At 31.7% G+C, this 17,181-nt stretch overlaps 2 protein-coding genes and 1 long non-coding RNA gene across 7 annotated transcripts in view; 2 read left to right on the forward strand and 1 right to left on the reverse strand.

Annotated features, from left to right (window-relative positions):
• The window catches only part of LOC122353835 (filamin-B), a 333,941-nt gene that overhangs the window by 141,557 nt on the left and 175,203 nt on the right, over window positions 1-17,181 (forward strand).
• slc29a1b (solute carrier family 29 member 1b) lies at window positions 1,090-15,354 on the reverse strand. Of its 5 annotated transcripts, none has more exons than XM_043251744.1 (13): window positions 14,791-15,354; window positions 9,274-9,346; window positions 9,024-9,105; window positions 8,680-8,849; window positions 6,750-6,889; window positions 6,534-6,668; window positions 5,640-5,737; window positions 5,481-5,562; window positions 5,336-5,403; window positions 4,123-4,231; window positions 3,486-3,571; window positions 2,934-3,133; window positions 1,090-1,292 (listed from the first exon to the last, which is right to left on the reverse strand). In XM_043251744.1, the coding sequence occupies exons 2-13, from the start codon at window positions 9,297-9,299 to the stop codon at window positions 1,181-1,183; spliced, it is 1,308 nt and encodes a 435-aa protein (XP_043107679.1). In that variant the 5' UTR covers window positions 9,300-9,346; window positions 14,791-15,354; the 3' UTR covers window positions 1,090-1,180. The 5 variants fall into 5 exon arrangements, with proteins under 5 accessions (XP_043107679.1, XP_043107680.1, XP_043107681.1 ...); XM_043251745.1 differs by lacking the exon at window positions 14,791-15,354 and adding an exon at window positions 10,175-10,256; XM_043251746.1 differs by lacking the exon at window positions 14,791-15,354 and adding an exon at window positions 10,052-10,188.
• Window positions 11,103-17,181, forward strand: part of LOC122353896 — a 41,547-nt gene continuing 35,468 nt past the window's right edge. Inside the window, exon 1 of the long non-coding RNA XR_006252067.1 lies at window positions 11,103-11,240. This is a non-coding gene — a long non-coding RNA (uncharacterized LOC122353896). The remainder of the gene's footprint in view (window positions 11,241-17,181) is intronic.

Here is a 17,181-nt window from a genome sequence, read left to right on the forward strand (position 1 = left end):
TTTTAGCTGACCCTGTACAGCCTGAGTGCGTGGAGTGGAGTGTGTGTCGTACTTGGGATTTTCTACCGTTTCGTTTGAAAGGTTTGTACAGACGTCCTCTCAGTTTCTCTGAGACTTCCCCTGCAGACCACGTCAGCGCCGGGCTTTGTTGCGACGCTTGGTTTCGACCTCAGACCATCTGATCACGCACACGACTATTTAACCAGATCCGCCGAATCGTTACTTCTTTTTATGGGTTAAAGACCTTAAATGGCAAAATACGCTTTAAATATAAGCATTAGAAGCTTAAAAATCACTTACAGTATCAAATCTGTATGAATTGCATTAGGAAAGACTAATCGTTTCTGCTGTCTGGGCTGCTTTTTGAGGAATTACATCATTGTGCAACAATTTTTTTTAGCTTTTTTTTAGGCGTTTCCTGTTCGAGAGCGAAATCTACGGGGAAAAAAACGCACCGTGAAGCTATAAAGTGGCTTCTTTTATACATCGTGTTTGTTACGACCACAGCAAACATGCAGACGCAATGCAGAAATACAGTTTTTTTATTAATAAAAAGCATGTTTGGCACATATTTGGTGTCTTGTAGTGTAGTGTCGAGGAAAAGCTTGTTCGGTGTGGTACGAGGTAGAGCTCATAAGACTTCACATTCATGTTTTTATATAAGTTAAATACGGCACGATAACGCACATTACCTTCATATAAAGCACTCTTGTCGTCCGTGTGTTTGAAAGACTATAATACAATATTTACTTATATATATATAAACCTCCATAAAACTACTGCATACAAATAGCAGGCTTGTTCTGCGCTCGCGTGCAAATACGTCTTTAAAAAAATATTACACCCAAAAATTGGCATTGTGAGTAAAATCGTGATTTTTGGGGTAAGCTAATATAAAAAAAGTAAAGTAATGGTAAAAAATGATCATGCTTGTGACTTTAACACCACTTTTCAAACCTTTTGGGTCAGCAAGATTTAATTTTTTTTATTATATTTAATTAAATTATGAATTTTGAATAACAATAGCATCTCTGTAAATGACTTTGTGATTTATTACTGTCACTTTAAATGACTTTTTGCGTCAATGAATGATTCGAAAAAATCTCATTGACCCCCAACTTTGGAAAGGTGGCGCGGGCTTTAAGTCCTTTACGTCACGAGCGACACGAGCGGCGCTGCTTCAGACGAGCGCTCGAAACAGAAAGGACAGAGACGCTCCGAGAGCCAGACCCAGAGACAGGAAGAAGGCCATGATGGCTCCAGCCGTCTCCGCCTCGCTCGCGTCCACCTTCCTGTCCACAGACACAAGAGACACAGAGCACAATGGTTTACGTTCACATACCATTAGAGAGCGTTACATTTCTCTTATTTCATGCAAAATGAGCAGATCACTTTTCTAGCTGTGCTGAGTTCTGAAATATTTAATGGCGTAGAAATTGTGCGTGAAAAATATTCTCAAGGCCAGACATGGCTGTATTAATTTTAACTAATGTACAGTACTTCTCTATTAGATTAATGGCCATGTATCAAGACAATAGTTTGTTTTGCATGTCGCCAAATGATCAGTTTTCTAATTAAATGTCGCGTATATTTCCAGACAATGAATCTGACCTTTTTGAATCAAGCCAGGTTTAAAATAATTTATTTTTTATTTCTATTTTAGGTTTCTCTTTTTTTTTCATCACGCCGTAAATCAGCTATCCGCAAAATCTATCACCGTGTGGTAGTAAAATGTTAAATATATAGCAGGCCATTAACGTACAGTATGAACAAACTGCAATCATAAAATAATTTATGGACGAATCTGTAAAACAATAAAACAAACTTTAAATGTACACGCACGACTATAAGTATAATATCATAATTACTCAAATGTGTATTTTGGATGTTTTTTTATTTTTAAAGCACACAGAGAGCGCCATGACCCAGATCTGACGAGAGAAATACAAGAAAACACTGTCAAAAACTGGTTGTGGACGGTTGCTAGGGTGTTGCTATGCAGTTTTCAAGTGCTCTGAGTGTTGTTGTGTTGTGAAAACACTGTCAAAAACTGGTTGTGGACGGTTGCTAGGGTGTTGCTATGCAGTTTTCAAGTGCTCTGAGTGTTGTTGCTATGCAGTTGCTAAGGTGTTTGTAGTGCTCTTGCTGTGCATTTGACAAATTATTCTAGGTGTTGTTGCTATACAACGATAAGTATAATATCATAAATACTTAAATGTGTATTTCGGATGGTTTTTGGAAGTTTTCATTGAAACTATGAAAAGCAAACGCGCCCAAATTTTTATGCCTTAACACTCATCTAGTTAATCTCAAATGACTAGAAACCCCATACCATTTAATTGTGTTTCAGAAAGTAGGAATCCCTGAGAACGTTCAACTCAACTCAACATTTCTGAAGTGAATTATTGGATCGATATAAGAGGGGGTCATACAAAATGCATGTTATCGTTTATTTTGTACTGACCACGCATCAAAGATGTTACCATATAATCCCATTTATAAAAATGACCCCGTTTAAAAGTTTGCATCCCCTTGATTCTCAACACCGTGTCGTAAAATAATGAAGGTTTTGCAGATTCTGCAAGGGGCGTGTAAACTTTTGACCTCAACTTTATTTATCTACATTACTTCATGGCTACAGCTCGTTTTATTTCTGCAAATCGGAAATAAATGCATCACTGGTCTGCCATCAATCACATCATGATATTTTAGAGTCGTTAATGTGCTTTTAATAGTTTTCTTAAATTGTTTGATTTCGATTTTAAGCTTTGTTTCCACTCTAACTTTAAATTTGTTGGGTTTTTTTGTCACGTGTATGCATTTTTATTTCTCTTTTAGCTTACTTGATCTTGAGGTAAGGGAACATTAGGAAGCGTTTCCTTGGCAACCAGTTAAAGTAGTTTCGATTTGAAATGCTTGTGCGTTTGACTCACTTGGGCCCGAAGCACATGCACAGACTGGCCAGATATCCGTTCGAAAAGGCAAAGAGGATCATGAAGGCGATGAACCAGCCGTCGTGTGAGAAGTAGACGGGCAGATAGAAGCGAGGCTGGACGTTACAGAGCATGAAGAGAGGGACGAAAATCACACGGGCCGCTAGCAGACCCGGCAGCAGCTTGCTGTCTTTACCAGGCTGAAAATAATGCAACAAAAAAACACACACGTGCGTAAATGTGCTGAATGCGTTCAACGGCTGCACTGAATTTCATTGCTCAAAGTGACTAGCGTCCATCCGGTCGTCTTTATTTATCCTCGCACCTGCCGATTCTGAGACGCGTATATTTTGCGAGTGTATGCACGTTTGTGTGATTTATTGCCGTGAGGGATCCATGCATGAACACAAAACAGGATAAGAATATTGTAAGCCGCATAAACCACAGGAGAATAAACGCGCTCGAGATGCAATCGAAGCGCTTCATAAAAAGACGCACCGTTTGAAAATAATAGAAGTGGTGTTGAAAATGAAGTTGCGTAATGTTTCTTACCCACATGCAGACTGCGGTCAGACTCCGACCGAGCCAATCAAACATGTTGAATAACAGGAAACAAGACACTGGGATGAAATACAGCTCTGAAGAGAGAGGATGTAGACAGGAGCTTCAATGCTAAAACTCTTCATATTCAAATGTTTTGATATTATGATGAACATCACAGTTTGGAAACGCATGAACGGCAGCAGATGAATTGTGGTCTAAACGCGTTTTGGATTTCGTTTTCAATGAAATTCAATACGCGCCTCCAAAAATTCATAATTGCATAATTGAACTCTTGATTGCATGAAAAATATAAAAGATATAAATTCGGAATTGCATGAAAAACATTCTATTTTTGAGGCACTGAACATTTTTTTTCTCAATTCTGAATTTCAAAATTGTGAGGTATGAACATAAAGTGCAACTTGCAACTCATTGCAAAATAAATATGTTTTAAATAAGAGGTTTTTTTTGCAGATATAAAATAAATCGCTTTATAAAAAAGGTATATGTAATGTAATATATTACATTACGTTATGCATTATATTTACTATCTGTAAATATATTTATTTGTGGTATAAAAATTGCTTCCGTAAATAAGCTTCCGTAATAAGCAGACTCATCATCAGACTGTGAAACGAACTCTCACCCCACTTTCCACCGCCAGCGATGGTAGATTTAACGTCCACAGTGATGGCGGGAAACGTGCCGATGGTGATGGTGAAGGCGAAGCACACAGAGAGCGCCATGACCCAGATCTGACGAGAGAAATACAAGAAAACACTGTCAAAAACTGGTTGTGGACGGTTGCTAGGGTGTTGCTATGCAGTTTTCAAGTGTTCTGAGTGTTGTTGCTATGCAGTTGCTAAGGTGTTTGTAGTGCTCTTGCTGTGCATTTGACAAATTATTCTAGGTGTTGTTGCTATACAGCTGCCATGGTGTTTTAAAGTGGTATGGCTATGTAGTTGCTAAGGTGTTTGTAAGTGTAGTTGCTATGCTGTTGCTAAGGTATTCTTGGTGTTGTTGCTATGCAGTTGCTAAGGTGTTTTATATGGGTTATTGCTGTGCAGTTGCTCAAGTGTTGTTGCTATGCAGTTGACAAGGTATTCTAGGTGTTGTTGCTATGTAGTTGCCATGGCGTTTTAAAGTGGTATGGCTATATAGTTGTTAAGGTGTTTGTAAGTGTGGTTATTATGCAGTTGCTAAGGTGTTTGTAAGTGTTGTTGCTATGCAGTTGCTAAGGTGTTCTGAGTGTTGTTGCTATGCAGTTCCTAAGTAGTTTGGAGGTGCTATTGCTGTGCATTTGCTAAGGTATTCTGGGTTTTGTTGCTATGCAGTTGCTAACGTGTTTTATAAAGGTTATTGCTGTGCACTTGCTCAAGTGATGTTGCTATGCAGTTGTCAAGGTATTCTAGGTGTTGTTTCTATGTAGTTACCATGGCATGGCAGTGGTATGGCTATGAAGTTGCTAAGGTGTTTGTAAGTGTTGTTGCTATGCAGTTGCTAAGGTGTTCTGCATGTTGTTGCTATGCAATTTTCAAGGTGTTCAGTGTGTTGTTGCTATACAGCTGCCATGGTGTTTTTAACTGTTGTTGTTATGTAGTCGCCATGGCGTTTTAAAGTGGTATGGTTATGCAGTTGCTAAGGTGTTTGTAAGTGTTGTTGCTTTGCAGTTGCTAAGGTGTTCTGCATGGTGTTGCTATACAGCTGCCATGGTGTTTTTAAGTATTGTTGCTATTGCAGTTGCTAAGGCGCTCTGCATGTTGTCGCTATGCTGTTTCCAAGGTGATCAGTGTTTTGTTTCTATGCAGTTGCTAAGGTGTTCTAGGGTGTTGTTGTAAAGCTGATTATTGTGTGTTTACCTTCTTAAATATGGCCAGAATGGAAGGTGATTGTTTGTCGTCGTCTCCAGCGCTCTTCTGTTGCTCATCTACAGACAGCTCAACTTTAAAGCATGTTTTTGACTGATATTCAGTCTGGTTTCGATTAACATTGTCATGACGTCACCTTTCTTCAGCAGATCCATCTTGTTCTCCTCATCCTCAGCTGGTTTGCTCTGCCGACTCTCCTGATAGTACTGATAAAAGGCCTACAGAAGAAAACAGCAATTAGACTGTAAATCCTTAACGCTTTAATTCAACTGGCTTAGTCTTTTTTTCATCTTACCAGTCTAGGAAGTAGAGCATACGATGCAATAGCGAGGGAAATAACGACACACGCTGTGATGAAGTATCCGAACGCACTGTCATGCATAGCAGAACCACCTGAGAGAAAAGAAAATCAACTTAATATGAACATGAACTAAATATGACTTGCCCTTTGGTTTGGTTTTTATAATGGAATGTATGAAAATAAATTAATACATGCAATTACAACCAAAATTACAATGAGGTAGTCTTATAATTATTAAATAGTTTTGTTTTTTTTTTTTAAATAAATGGATGAACTTTTTAAATTATTTTGAATATTGCATTTAATTATATTTATATAGTATGATTAATATATATATATATATATATATATATATATATATATATATATATATATATATATATATATACACACACATAATAATAATTATAATAATTATAATAATTATAATTATGTTATAATTTTATGAATTAAATATTATATATATATATATATATGTGTGTGTGTGTGTGTGTGTGTGTGTGTGTGTGTGTGTGTGTTATTCATAATATTATTGGTATATATTATATATTTTTTAATTCATCTATTCATTTACAAATATATAATTTATTTACTTATGATTATTGTTATTTATTAATATTCTTTTAAAGTATTTAGAGTAAATACATTTTTAAATATACGTATAATTAATCATTTATATTTTATCTCTGTAAATAAATGATTTTTATTAGTGAAAACACATGGTTTACATTTATGAATACGTAAACGATTACCCTAGCTGAAGCAAAGCTTGTATTATAGGTGCTAATTTTATTTATGCTCCAATTTTTCAGTTTTTTAGTTTTTGTTGCATGGAAAGCACCACAGATTTAGACGCACTAGAGTGTAATGTGCTGGTGTGAGACTCACTGGCGATGGCACAGATCATGGAGAAGGCGGCGAAGGTTCCTGCGAGTCCCTGTCCGCTCATGATGGGAGTCGTGTAGGACGCTGGCAGGAGTCCGGCCATCCCGAACAAACTTCCCTGAAGAACCGCTCCGAACGCTGGGATCAGGACAAGCACATCACATTCAGTACTCGCTCTGCCCCTGTAAGCTCATAAATGCATTTGTTTGAGAGTCTCACAGTTAATGCAGATGATTTTGATCATGGTGACGATGAAGAAAGGCAGCGGCTCCAGAGGTACTTTGACCAGGACGGCGGTGAGCAGAAACACCAGCAGGATAGCCGCCAGACTCCCTGCGATCCGGATCTTCTGAGGGATCCTGCAGATTCAGTCACGAGAGTCATAGGAAACAGGCTTGCCTCATAATTCACCCCAAAATCAAAAGATAGTTTCTTTAAAGACAACCGAGCACTGTTACGCATTGATTTATTTAATTAAAAGTGTTTAATTGCCATTAAAGCAGTGAATAAATAAATTAGAAAACAGCAATAATAATAATACTATTATTATTATTATTATTATTATTATTATTATTATTATTATTATGAATCGAATAAATAAATAAACATTTATAAATAAGAAAAATATATTTGCACAAAAATCTAATAAATTGTTTAAAATTTGTTTTTGTTTTACATATTTATATAAACGGATTTGCAATGAATAAATTATATTTAATTAATAAATGCACTTAAGAAAATGAATAAAAATGTTTATGAATACAAATATCTATTTAAATGAATAAAACATTTATGTGAATATGTCTTTGGGTTCATGTAAATAAATAGTTTTGTTTATTTATTGTTATCTAGCTAAAACGATCAAAACATATATTAAAATAAATATTTATTAAAATGAAAATATTTACATTAAAACATTTTAAAAACAATTAAATAAAATATAGTATATATATATATGTATGTGTATGTATGTATATATGTGTATATGCATGTATGTATGTATATATATATATATATATATATATATATATATATATATATATACATACTAATGCTTTCCTATTCCTATATATATATACTATATATATTCCTATATATATATACTATATATATATATGCCTCCAGAAACATCTGATCAGGTTCAATGGAATAGGAGCATTATACTATATATATATCCTATATATATATATATATATATATATATATATATATATATATATATATATATATATATATATATATATATATATATATATATATAGTATGCATATATAGAATATATATAGTATATATATATATAGCCTAGGAAAGATCTTAGTATGCATATATATATATATATATATATATATATATATATATATATATATATATATATATATATATAGTATGCATATATAGGAATATATATAGTACATATATATAGGAATAGGAAAGCATTAGTATGCATATATATATATATATATATATATAGTATGCATATATAGGAATATATATAGCGATATATATAGGAATAGGAAAGCATTAGTATGCATATATATATATATATATATATATATATATATATATATATATATATATATATATATATATGCATACTAATGCTTTCCTATTCCTATATATATATACTATATATTCCTATATATGCATACTATATATATATATATATATATATATATATATATATATATATATATATATATATGCATACTAATGCTTTTCTATTCTTATATATATATACTATATATATTCCTATATATATACATACTATATATATATATATATATATGCATACTAATGCTTTCCTATTCCTATATATATGTACTATATATATTCCTATATATGCATACTATATATATATATATATATATATATATATATATATATATATATATATATATATATATATGCATACTAATGCTTTGCTTCCCTATTCCTATATATATATACTATATATATTCTATATATACATACTATATATATATATATATATATATATATATATATATATATATATATATATATATATATATATATATATATATATATATATACACATATGCATACTAATGCTTTCCTATTCCATTGAACCTGATCAGATGTTTCTGGAGGCAGCGTGTAAACAGGCCTCGTGATCTTCAGCGTGTTCTACCTCTGATGAAGCACTGAGTTGAGGCAGGTGAAGACCAGCAGAGGAACCATGGCACACAGCGTCATCACATTATTAAACCTGGCCTGCAGGACGCTCCGGGGCCCTTCTTCAGTGGCGTTGGCCGAGGAATTGGCTTCGCTTAAAGGATCTGCCAGACGACCCGTGAAATACTGCGAGATAAACAGACCAAGAAGCACACCAGAGGTGCAGTTTTTTCAACATGTAAGTGTTGCTTTTGCACTTTTGCAACACTTTGTCAGCATTTCTGGTCATGCGCTTCCGACCGACCCCTGTCGTACGGCTTCACACGCAATATATGATGCAAGTGGTCGAAAGAAACGTACCACGGTGGCCGTCATGAAGAAATTCCACGGCAGCAGCGTTCCCAACCCCAACATGAAGAAAATCAACCACACGCCATTATATCTGTCAGCAGGAGAGCAACGTTAGACTGCTGTTCACGTTAAATTAAACACGGCGCTCTGAAAGCGAAGTAAACACGGCAGCAGCCTTTGTTTCTGGTTTTCAGGAGCCTCTGTGTGTCTGGTGCGGCTCCTGATAAAGACATAGACGCTCGCTCTTGTTATAACTCACTTGTCTTTGGGCACCTGAGGATCCATGTCTGTCAGATTCTTCGTAATGAGACGCAATTCGAGCGTTTAGGCGCCTGGAAAGAAATGGATATGTGCGTGAATGCATGCACACAAACAAGTGAAGAGACCAGAAGACCAGAAAAGAGCCGAAGTCCACATCAGACTGTATGTGACCGCTGTATACGGAAATCATCATTTAATAGTGAAAAGGAATACAGTATAAAATCTAAACTATACACGAATATAAATAAATACTAAAATGAATTATGAATGAAGTATTGCATGCCCTAGTATCAAAATGTTTTTTTTATTATTATATTGTACCAAAATAAAAAAGAAATAAAATGATCAATTTAAATAAAAAATGTAAAACTTAAATTAAATATGTCTAAATGTATTATGAAAAGTTTAGTGTTCTATAGCCTAGTATTAAAAACGTTTTTTTTTAAATGGTTTTAAAAAATAATTTTTTATTCCAAAATGTAGAAAAATAAAAATAAATAGAGAAAAATTAATAAATACCACATAGAAAGCAAGATTTAAAGTTATTTCCAAATTAAGAAATATTATTAAACATGATTAATTTATTATTATTATTATTATTATTATTATTATTATTATTATTATTATTATTATTATTATTATTATTAAAGCTTAATCTAAACTAAACATGTATATATTAGTTAACTAGCAGTTAAATGAAACAGTGAACCTCTCAAATGTAATGTATACAAGAATCACAGTAATAAAACATAAAAAAAATGAAAATGAAAACGTACCATATATCATGCAATGTTGAAAGCAAACTTTTATAGCATTTCACAACTTTAAATGCACAGCAACCGAATGAGTTTCACAGTCACGGCAAATACTTCAAGTAAAAAGTGAAGTGAAATACTCACTGACTCTCATGCAGCACTGTTACAGTTCTGCTTTACGCCCCAGAGGAGCCCTATATGAGTGGCCCCGCCCTGAACCGACATGACCACGCCCTCCTCATGCATATGCAATTAAGGGGGCAGCTGTTTTTTTTACTGATAATACTTATCTGAGCCTAAACACACCCAAACACAGCGAAAACACACACGACACGTCTGTAAAACAACACCTCAACAGCCACAAGACAATGGTCTGAAGGAAATAAAAAGTGAATCATTGTTTTTATTTATTTACTTTTACTATTTTTTCATATATATATAAATATTTTTAAATAATTTATAATATAATATCATATCGTATAATGCGATATATAATAAATTAATTGTTTACACTGACACGTATTTATTTGTTTGTTTTATTAAATAAATACAAATAATAAAAAATATATAGTTAAATTAAGAAATATATATATATATATATATATATATATATATAACATAATATATATAAAATATTTAGAAACATATATATATATATATATATATATATATATATATATATATATATAATGCATAATGCATTATGTATTATAAATATTTAACATTTTGTCATTAATATAGTACTACATTTATTGAACAATTCACAATTTATTCATGAACAAATAAACATATTTATGTTATGATGTTGTTATATTGCTTAATAAATAGGACGAAAAGAAATAGTGTATAATTTATTAATGTACAAGTAAGCCTTTTTCTTTTATATGTATCTTTTACAGTAATATATATATAATATATTTAGTATATTTGTAATAATGATATAAAAGAGATTCTTAGTGTTGGGAATGAAACCCACGCTTCTTAAAAATGCTGAAGTGCTTCTGATCACAAGACGTGCAGATAAGGGAAGCGAGCCTTTTCTCTGTTCATGTTAGTTTCTCAGCGTCGCCCTCACTCCTGGCCCCTCGTGTGAGTTACGGCTGAGGTACGTGCACGATGGAAAGCGTCCAGGGATTTCCTCACTGAAATATCTGCAGATAAGAGCTGACAAGCAGAAATACAACTTGGCAAAATCATCCGCGGAAAACGGGTAAATTACAGCGAGCTGCTCAGATTCAGGCACACCCTGCTCGAAACACTTTTACAGATATATAATGTAGGCACATTTTCAGCATTTTTAACTAAATTGCAACATTATAGCGATGATATTTGATTTTTTTTTTTTAAATATCATTGGGCAACTTGTTAATATTAAAATTGCTGTTACTATTATCATGATGATATTTTTACTAAATTATAATAATATAATAATAAATTACATTTAACAGTTTAATAGAATACCATAATATTATTTTAAAATTATATATATTTTTTAATTAATGTATTTTAAAAAATGTAAGTAAAAATAGTAATGTTTCATTCTTACATTATTTATATTACTAATAATAACTGGGTCGATATTATCAAACCACTTTTTTAAATGTATTATTATTATTATTTCAAGATTTATTATTTAATCATAGCTGTTATGGCATGCCATAATCACTGAATATAACCAATGCCTATAATACTGGTAATATATTTAGATTTTTCCTCTCAAATCGTGGATGAAGAGGTGTATGATGTTATAAAAAGGGCCTAATATTCACCAAAAAAAGAAAGTGTGTGTGTGTGTGTGTGTGTGTGTGTGTGTGTGTGTGTGTGTGTGTGTGTGTGTGTGTGTGTGTGTGTGTGTAACAACAGCTGCAATGTCACGTAAGACGCATTTGTCAGAGACTACATTTCCCATGAGCCCATCTGTCATCGCTAAGAATGACGTCACGAACACCGAAACGCCGTCAGTTAATTGAATGATTGGAAAATAATTGGTAATCTCCTCGGAGTGATGCTTGAGATGGACTCTGCGACATTTATAATCAGAGGTATGTTTTTTTTTAATCAGTTCGCTCTTGTTCACTACTGAGGGAGCTGCTCTAGCGGTCTGAGTTTCATAGTTATAGTTTTTATCCTCAAGATAGAGGTCTTTCATTGCAATTAAGTTAGTAAAACTCTTTATGCAACGCTACAACAGTTTGATTGACAGGTGAGTCTGGACTCATGTTGTAGTGATGCTGCCCTCTAGTGACAGTAATGTACTGCACAGAAATATTTACGAATAAAGATGTGCATCAATCAAATTTACGTGTATACTTTTTTTATAAAATATCTAAATTAGAATGGCATTCATATATTTCTGATTGTTATTATGATTTATGAAACGCTGAATAGGAATATGTTACATTCTCTAAGTGATTTTTTTAATTGGTGCCATGTGGCATATTTTAAGCATTTTTAAAAGTGAAATCCTGCCATCTAATTTAATAATAGAATAGATTATTGTTCATTTCCAGGGCTCAGTATTAAAGTTTTTTGTTGCCAATAGTAGTTTTGCAGATATTATTAATTTATTCATGTTTTTGTATTAATATATAAATATTATAAATAATATTATAAATTATACATAAAAATTTATATATATATATATATATATATATATATATATATATATATATATATATATATATATATATATATATATATATGTATGTAATATTATATATATTTACATAATATATGGCATATTTTAAGCATTTTCAATACTGAAATCCTGCCACCTAATTTAATAACAATATTAATATATATTATTTATTAATGTTTGTTTATATATATATATATATATATTTTCTTTTAATGTAATATATTTATTTAAAAATATAAATTTTTAGATATTTATAAAAAAAAAGTGCTAACAATTAACCATGATCAAACGACTAATCATGATTAATTGCATCCAAAATCAAAGTTATTGTTTACATGATATGGCATATTTTAAGCATTTTTAAAACTGAAATCCGCCTAATTTATTATTAATTTATTATTATTCATTTCCAGTGCTCAGTATTAAAGTTTTTAGTTGCCAATATTATAATTTATTTATTCTTTTTTTATAAATATGTTTAAAAAACGTATATAAGCATATTCATGCGTGTTTGTACACAGCACAGAGTGTACAGAGACTGGTTAATCTGGTTTACGTTTTTTTACCGTTTATTTTCAATTTCACATAGAGACAGAGAGGACTCTCACAGCAATCTTTGTCTCTTTGTAATAAACCTTTAAAGCCATGAAGCTATGCACGTAAAAGCCCTTTACTATTTCTAGCCTCTGAACACACAACCATTAAAAGCCTGTCAGATCCGGATGGGAGATGTTTCGTCTGACAAGCATCTCTAGAGCGTGAGCTAAAACGTCTAGATAACAGCCGCTCTGTTGGGTTTAGGAAGTTGCGGAGACTTTTCTCGAGCTGCGCCGTCGAATCAGAGGAAGATGATGGGTGTCTAATATTAAAGAACATTGAGTTCACACCAAAATAACTCGATCAGTCAGGTCTGGAGGATTTATCAACACGCAGAACCAGTGAATTAATATTTAAAAATATGTTAAGTGTTTCTGTGGCCTTCCTTTTAGTAGAACATGACAACGAAACACATCTAAAATAGGATTTATTAAATATCAGTCTTTATTTCCCTATATTTTATTTGTATTGTGCTTTTCACATTATACATTCACAAAAAACACAATTTAATGTTACTGTATTTTATATAAATATATGTGTGTGTATTTTTATATATATATATATATATATATATATATATATATATATATATATATATATATATATATATATACTTAAGTTGTATTTATTATATATTAGTTTAATGTTTTTCATGACAGTAAAGTTTTTGTTTCAATTTAAACGGATTTCCTTTAACTAAATATGTTTTATATGAGCAAAAATGTGTATTAAAATGTCACAAAAATAATCTCACATAGAAAAAAATCTCAAGAGCTATTTTTAATATCCTTATAAAACATAATGTAATGTTATATTTATTATATATAGTTTGTTTAATGTGTTATTTATATTTAATTATTTTTATGACAATACAGCACTTTTACCACCCATTGTATTTTTATTATATATATATATATATATATATATATATATATATATATATATATATATATATATATATATATATATATATATATATATATATATATATATATATATTTTTTATTTAGTTTTATTTATTATATATATAGTTTGTTTAATGTTATTTATATCATACCACCTATTGTATTTTTTTAAATAAATAAATATTTATTTATTTATTTATTTATTTAAATATATATATTTATTTATTTAAAAATACAATGGGTGGTATGATATAAATAACATTAAACAAATGTTAAACTATATATAATAAATAAAACTAATAATAAAATATATATATATATATGTATGTATATGTACTTAAGAGTATTAATAAAAAATTTATTTAACTAAAATATGTTTCATGTAAGCAAAAATGTGTATTAAAATGTCACAAAAATAATCTCACTCTACAAAAACTATCAAAAGCTCTTTTCTGCATCTCTGTTTTCCCCCCAAAGCTGAATCAGCGTCGGGCTTTCCACGACAGACTCTTATAAAGCAGCTTCAGGGAGAAACCACTGTGCCACGGATTTTGACGTATTTCTGAACTGCCTCTCGATCTAAACTCTTGGACGGAGGTCGCTGTAAACTTCGCTCTTACCTCGGCTCTTCTCTCGCTTCTCTGACCCCGGCAGAAGTAGTCTAGAAGCGCGGCTCACTCTTACGCTGGGTTTTGGCCGGGTGCATGCCTGCCGTCTCAGAGAAACCAAATATCAGCTGTCTGCCGGGACGCAGGAGGAGTCTGAACTTGTTGAAATGCGGCGAGCGAAGACGTGAGGCGTCCCGAGCGAAGAGGAAAGGGAACAGCCTTTATTAGAAAAGCCACTAAATCAATATGATCGTGCGTGTGATGCAACGCTGTTTGTCAGCCTGATAGTTCAGAGAATCATTAACCATAAGGGCCGTGATTATCACTCATATTGATTCATCTTTTATGCCAAATTAACAGCATTACTGTATTAATGGCAGTTAGTTACCGTCACACCTTCTTTCTGTTTGTGCTGTTATGGAATATTATGATTTCCGTTCTCGGTTTGTTTGTTTTTGCACGCTTTTCAACGCGATATTTCAAGCTTTTATGAAAATGCGATTTGTGCGTGTATCCGTGCCGTGCTTTCACGTCACACAAAACATGCACGACCAAGCAAATGACGATAATAATTCATGTTAAATATTACGTGAGCGTAACCTGCTTTACTGAGAAAGCATGACAGCGGCAGTTGTTCAAAATAATGAACTCATCTGCCACTATTTTTTATTATCTTTCATGAGTAACTGTGCCTTTTTTTTTTTTTTTTACATTTTTAACATAAATGTGTAGCGTTTTGAGATAAAGATGGAAATAAATCTGATTATTTAGATAGCTAAGCAATTAAATGATAATGTTAATAATTAATATTTGAATATTATTATTATTATATATTTAATTTATATTATATAAAGATTGAAATAAATGTGATTATATAGCTTTATTATATTATATAATTATATAATTATATAATTAAATTATAATGTTATTAATAATAATTAATATTACTTTGAATATTATTATTATTATTATATTTAATTTATATATATATATATATATATTATATATATATATATATATATATATATATATATATATATATATATATGATATTATATGTGTGTGTGTGTATATATGTATGTGTGTATATATATATATATATATATATATATATATATATATATATATATATATACATACTAATTCTAATAAACATAATATTATTTCTACTGTGTGTGTTATTATAATAAAGATATACTGTATATTATTAGAAAATATATTGCATAACATTACATTATTTCTGTTTTATTTGACATCAGTTGATGACACGTGTTATGTTAAGAAAAAAGGAAGTGGGTTTAAGGCAGCAAAGATGAGTTATTTGACTGGTATTGATCGGTATTCTGTCAATCATCAATCTATCAGTAATGTACACTCAAAATAAAACACACGCGTTCGTAGGAAGCGTATGAAGTTAAAGCAGCCCTGCCTGCACCAGCCCTGTGTGTTTGAACTCGGCTCAAAGAGCATCGGGGCTCTTATCTGCAGGAATGAGAAGAGACCCGCTATCAGCAGCGAGGCCTGATCACTGCAGGGGTCAAAGGTCAGCGCGGGTCCCGCTCTCCGTCCGCTCGGCTGACCCGAAGCCACGCCAAGCGTCCGGCATGGTGTCTAAAGGCGGCTTTTGTCTTGAAAAAGCATTTTTAAATCCCAGTTTTGCGCAAATGGGCCGTTGCGAAATGGGCTTGCGGTGCAGCTTACGCATGAAGAATACTATGTTGAGTTATGCTATATATATAAAACCAGCTGCAGATATTCTGGGGTTTCCCGCCGTCTGCTGGGGAGATGGAGATACTGCGGTCTGCGTGCGTTTATATAATTTAAGACTGATATTGAAAAGTATTGGGAACTAATGTTAAGCTTGAAAGCAATGCATACTGTGCAATTGTTAAGATGTTTCTTTGCACTATTTATTTTAGTGTCTTCAAACGATTCATTGCAATAATTTGCATCCGTAATAAGTTAATCTACATACTTCTATACGTACACACGTGATACAGTATATAATATATATATATATATATATATATATATATATATATATATATATATACACACGTGTGATGTGTAATAAATATACATAAGCGCATACATGTTATGTAAGACTTTTTTTTTCCCCAGATGCAATTTATCACGATTAATCACACAAAATAATTTATTTATACAATTCTGGCATGTTTGGTTATGGGTATAAATAAATAAATAAATAAATAAAGCACGAAATCAAACTTTTGGTGAATCTGTTCATAACTGAAGCTAGAAAAATGTATGGAGACTTGGAATAAAAAATAAATAATAATAAAAAAATATATATATTAAAAAATATATATGTATATGTGTATATATGTATGTGTGTGTTTTATAACTTATTTATACACCTTGCATATTTGGTAATGTGTATAA

Source organism: Puntigrus tetrazona, chromosome 11, assembly GCF_018831695.1.
Source record: "Puntigrus tetrazona isolate hp1 chromosome 11, ASM1883169v1, whole genome shotgun sequence".
NCBI classification, from domain to species: domain Eukaryota; kingdom Metazoa; phylum Chordata; class Actinopteri; order Cypriniformes; family Cyprinidae; genus Puntigrus; species Puntigrus tetrazona.

Bases quoted from the DNA above. Each gene is read 5' to 3' on its own strand.
- slc29a1b (XM_043251744.1), bottom strand. From the start codon at position 9,299: ATGGATCCTCAGGTGCCCAAAGACAA. The intron at 6,890-8,679 runs GTAGAACACGCT...CTGAATCTGCAG, and splicing joins AACTCAGTGCTTCATCAGAG to GATCCCTCAGAAGATCCGGA. The intron at 5,738-6,533 runs GTGAGTCTCACA...CTTTTCTCTCAG, and splicing joins CATGATCTGTGCCATCGCCA to GTGGTTCTGCTATGCATGAC.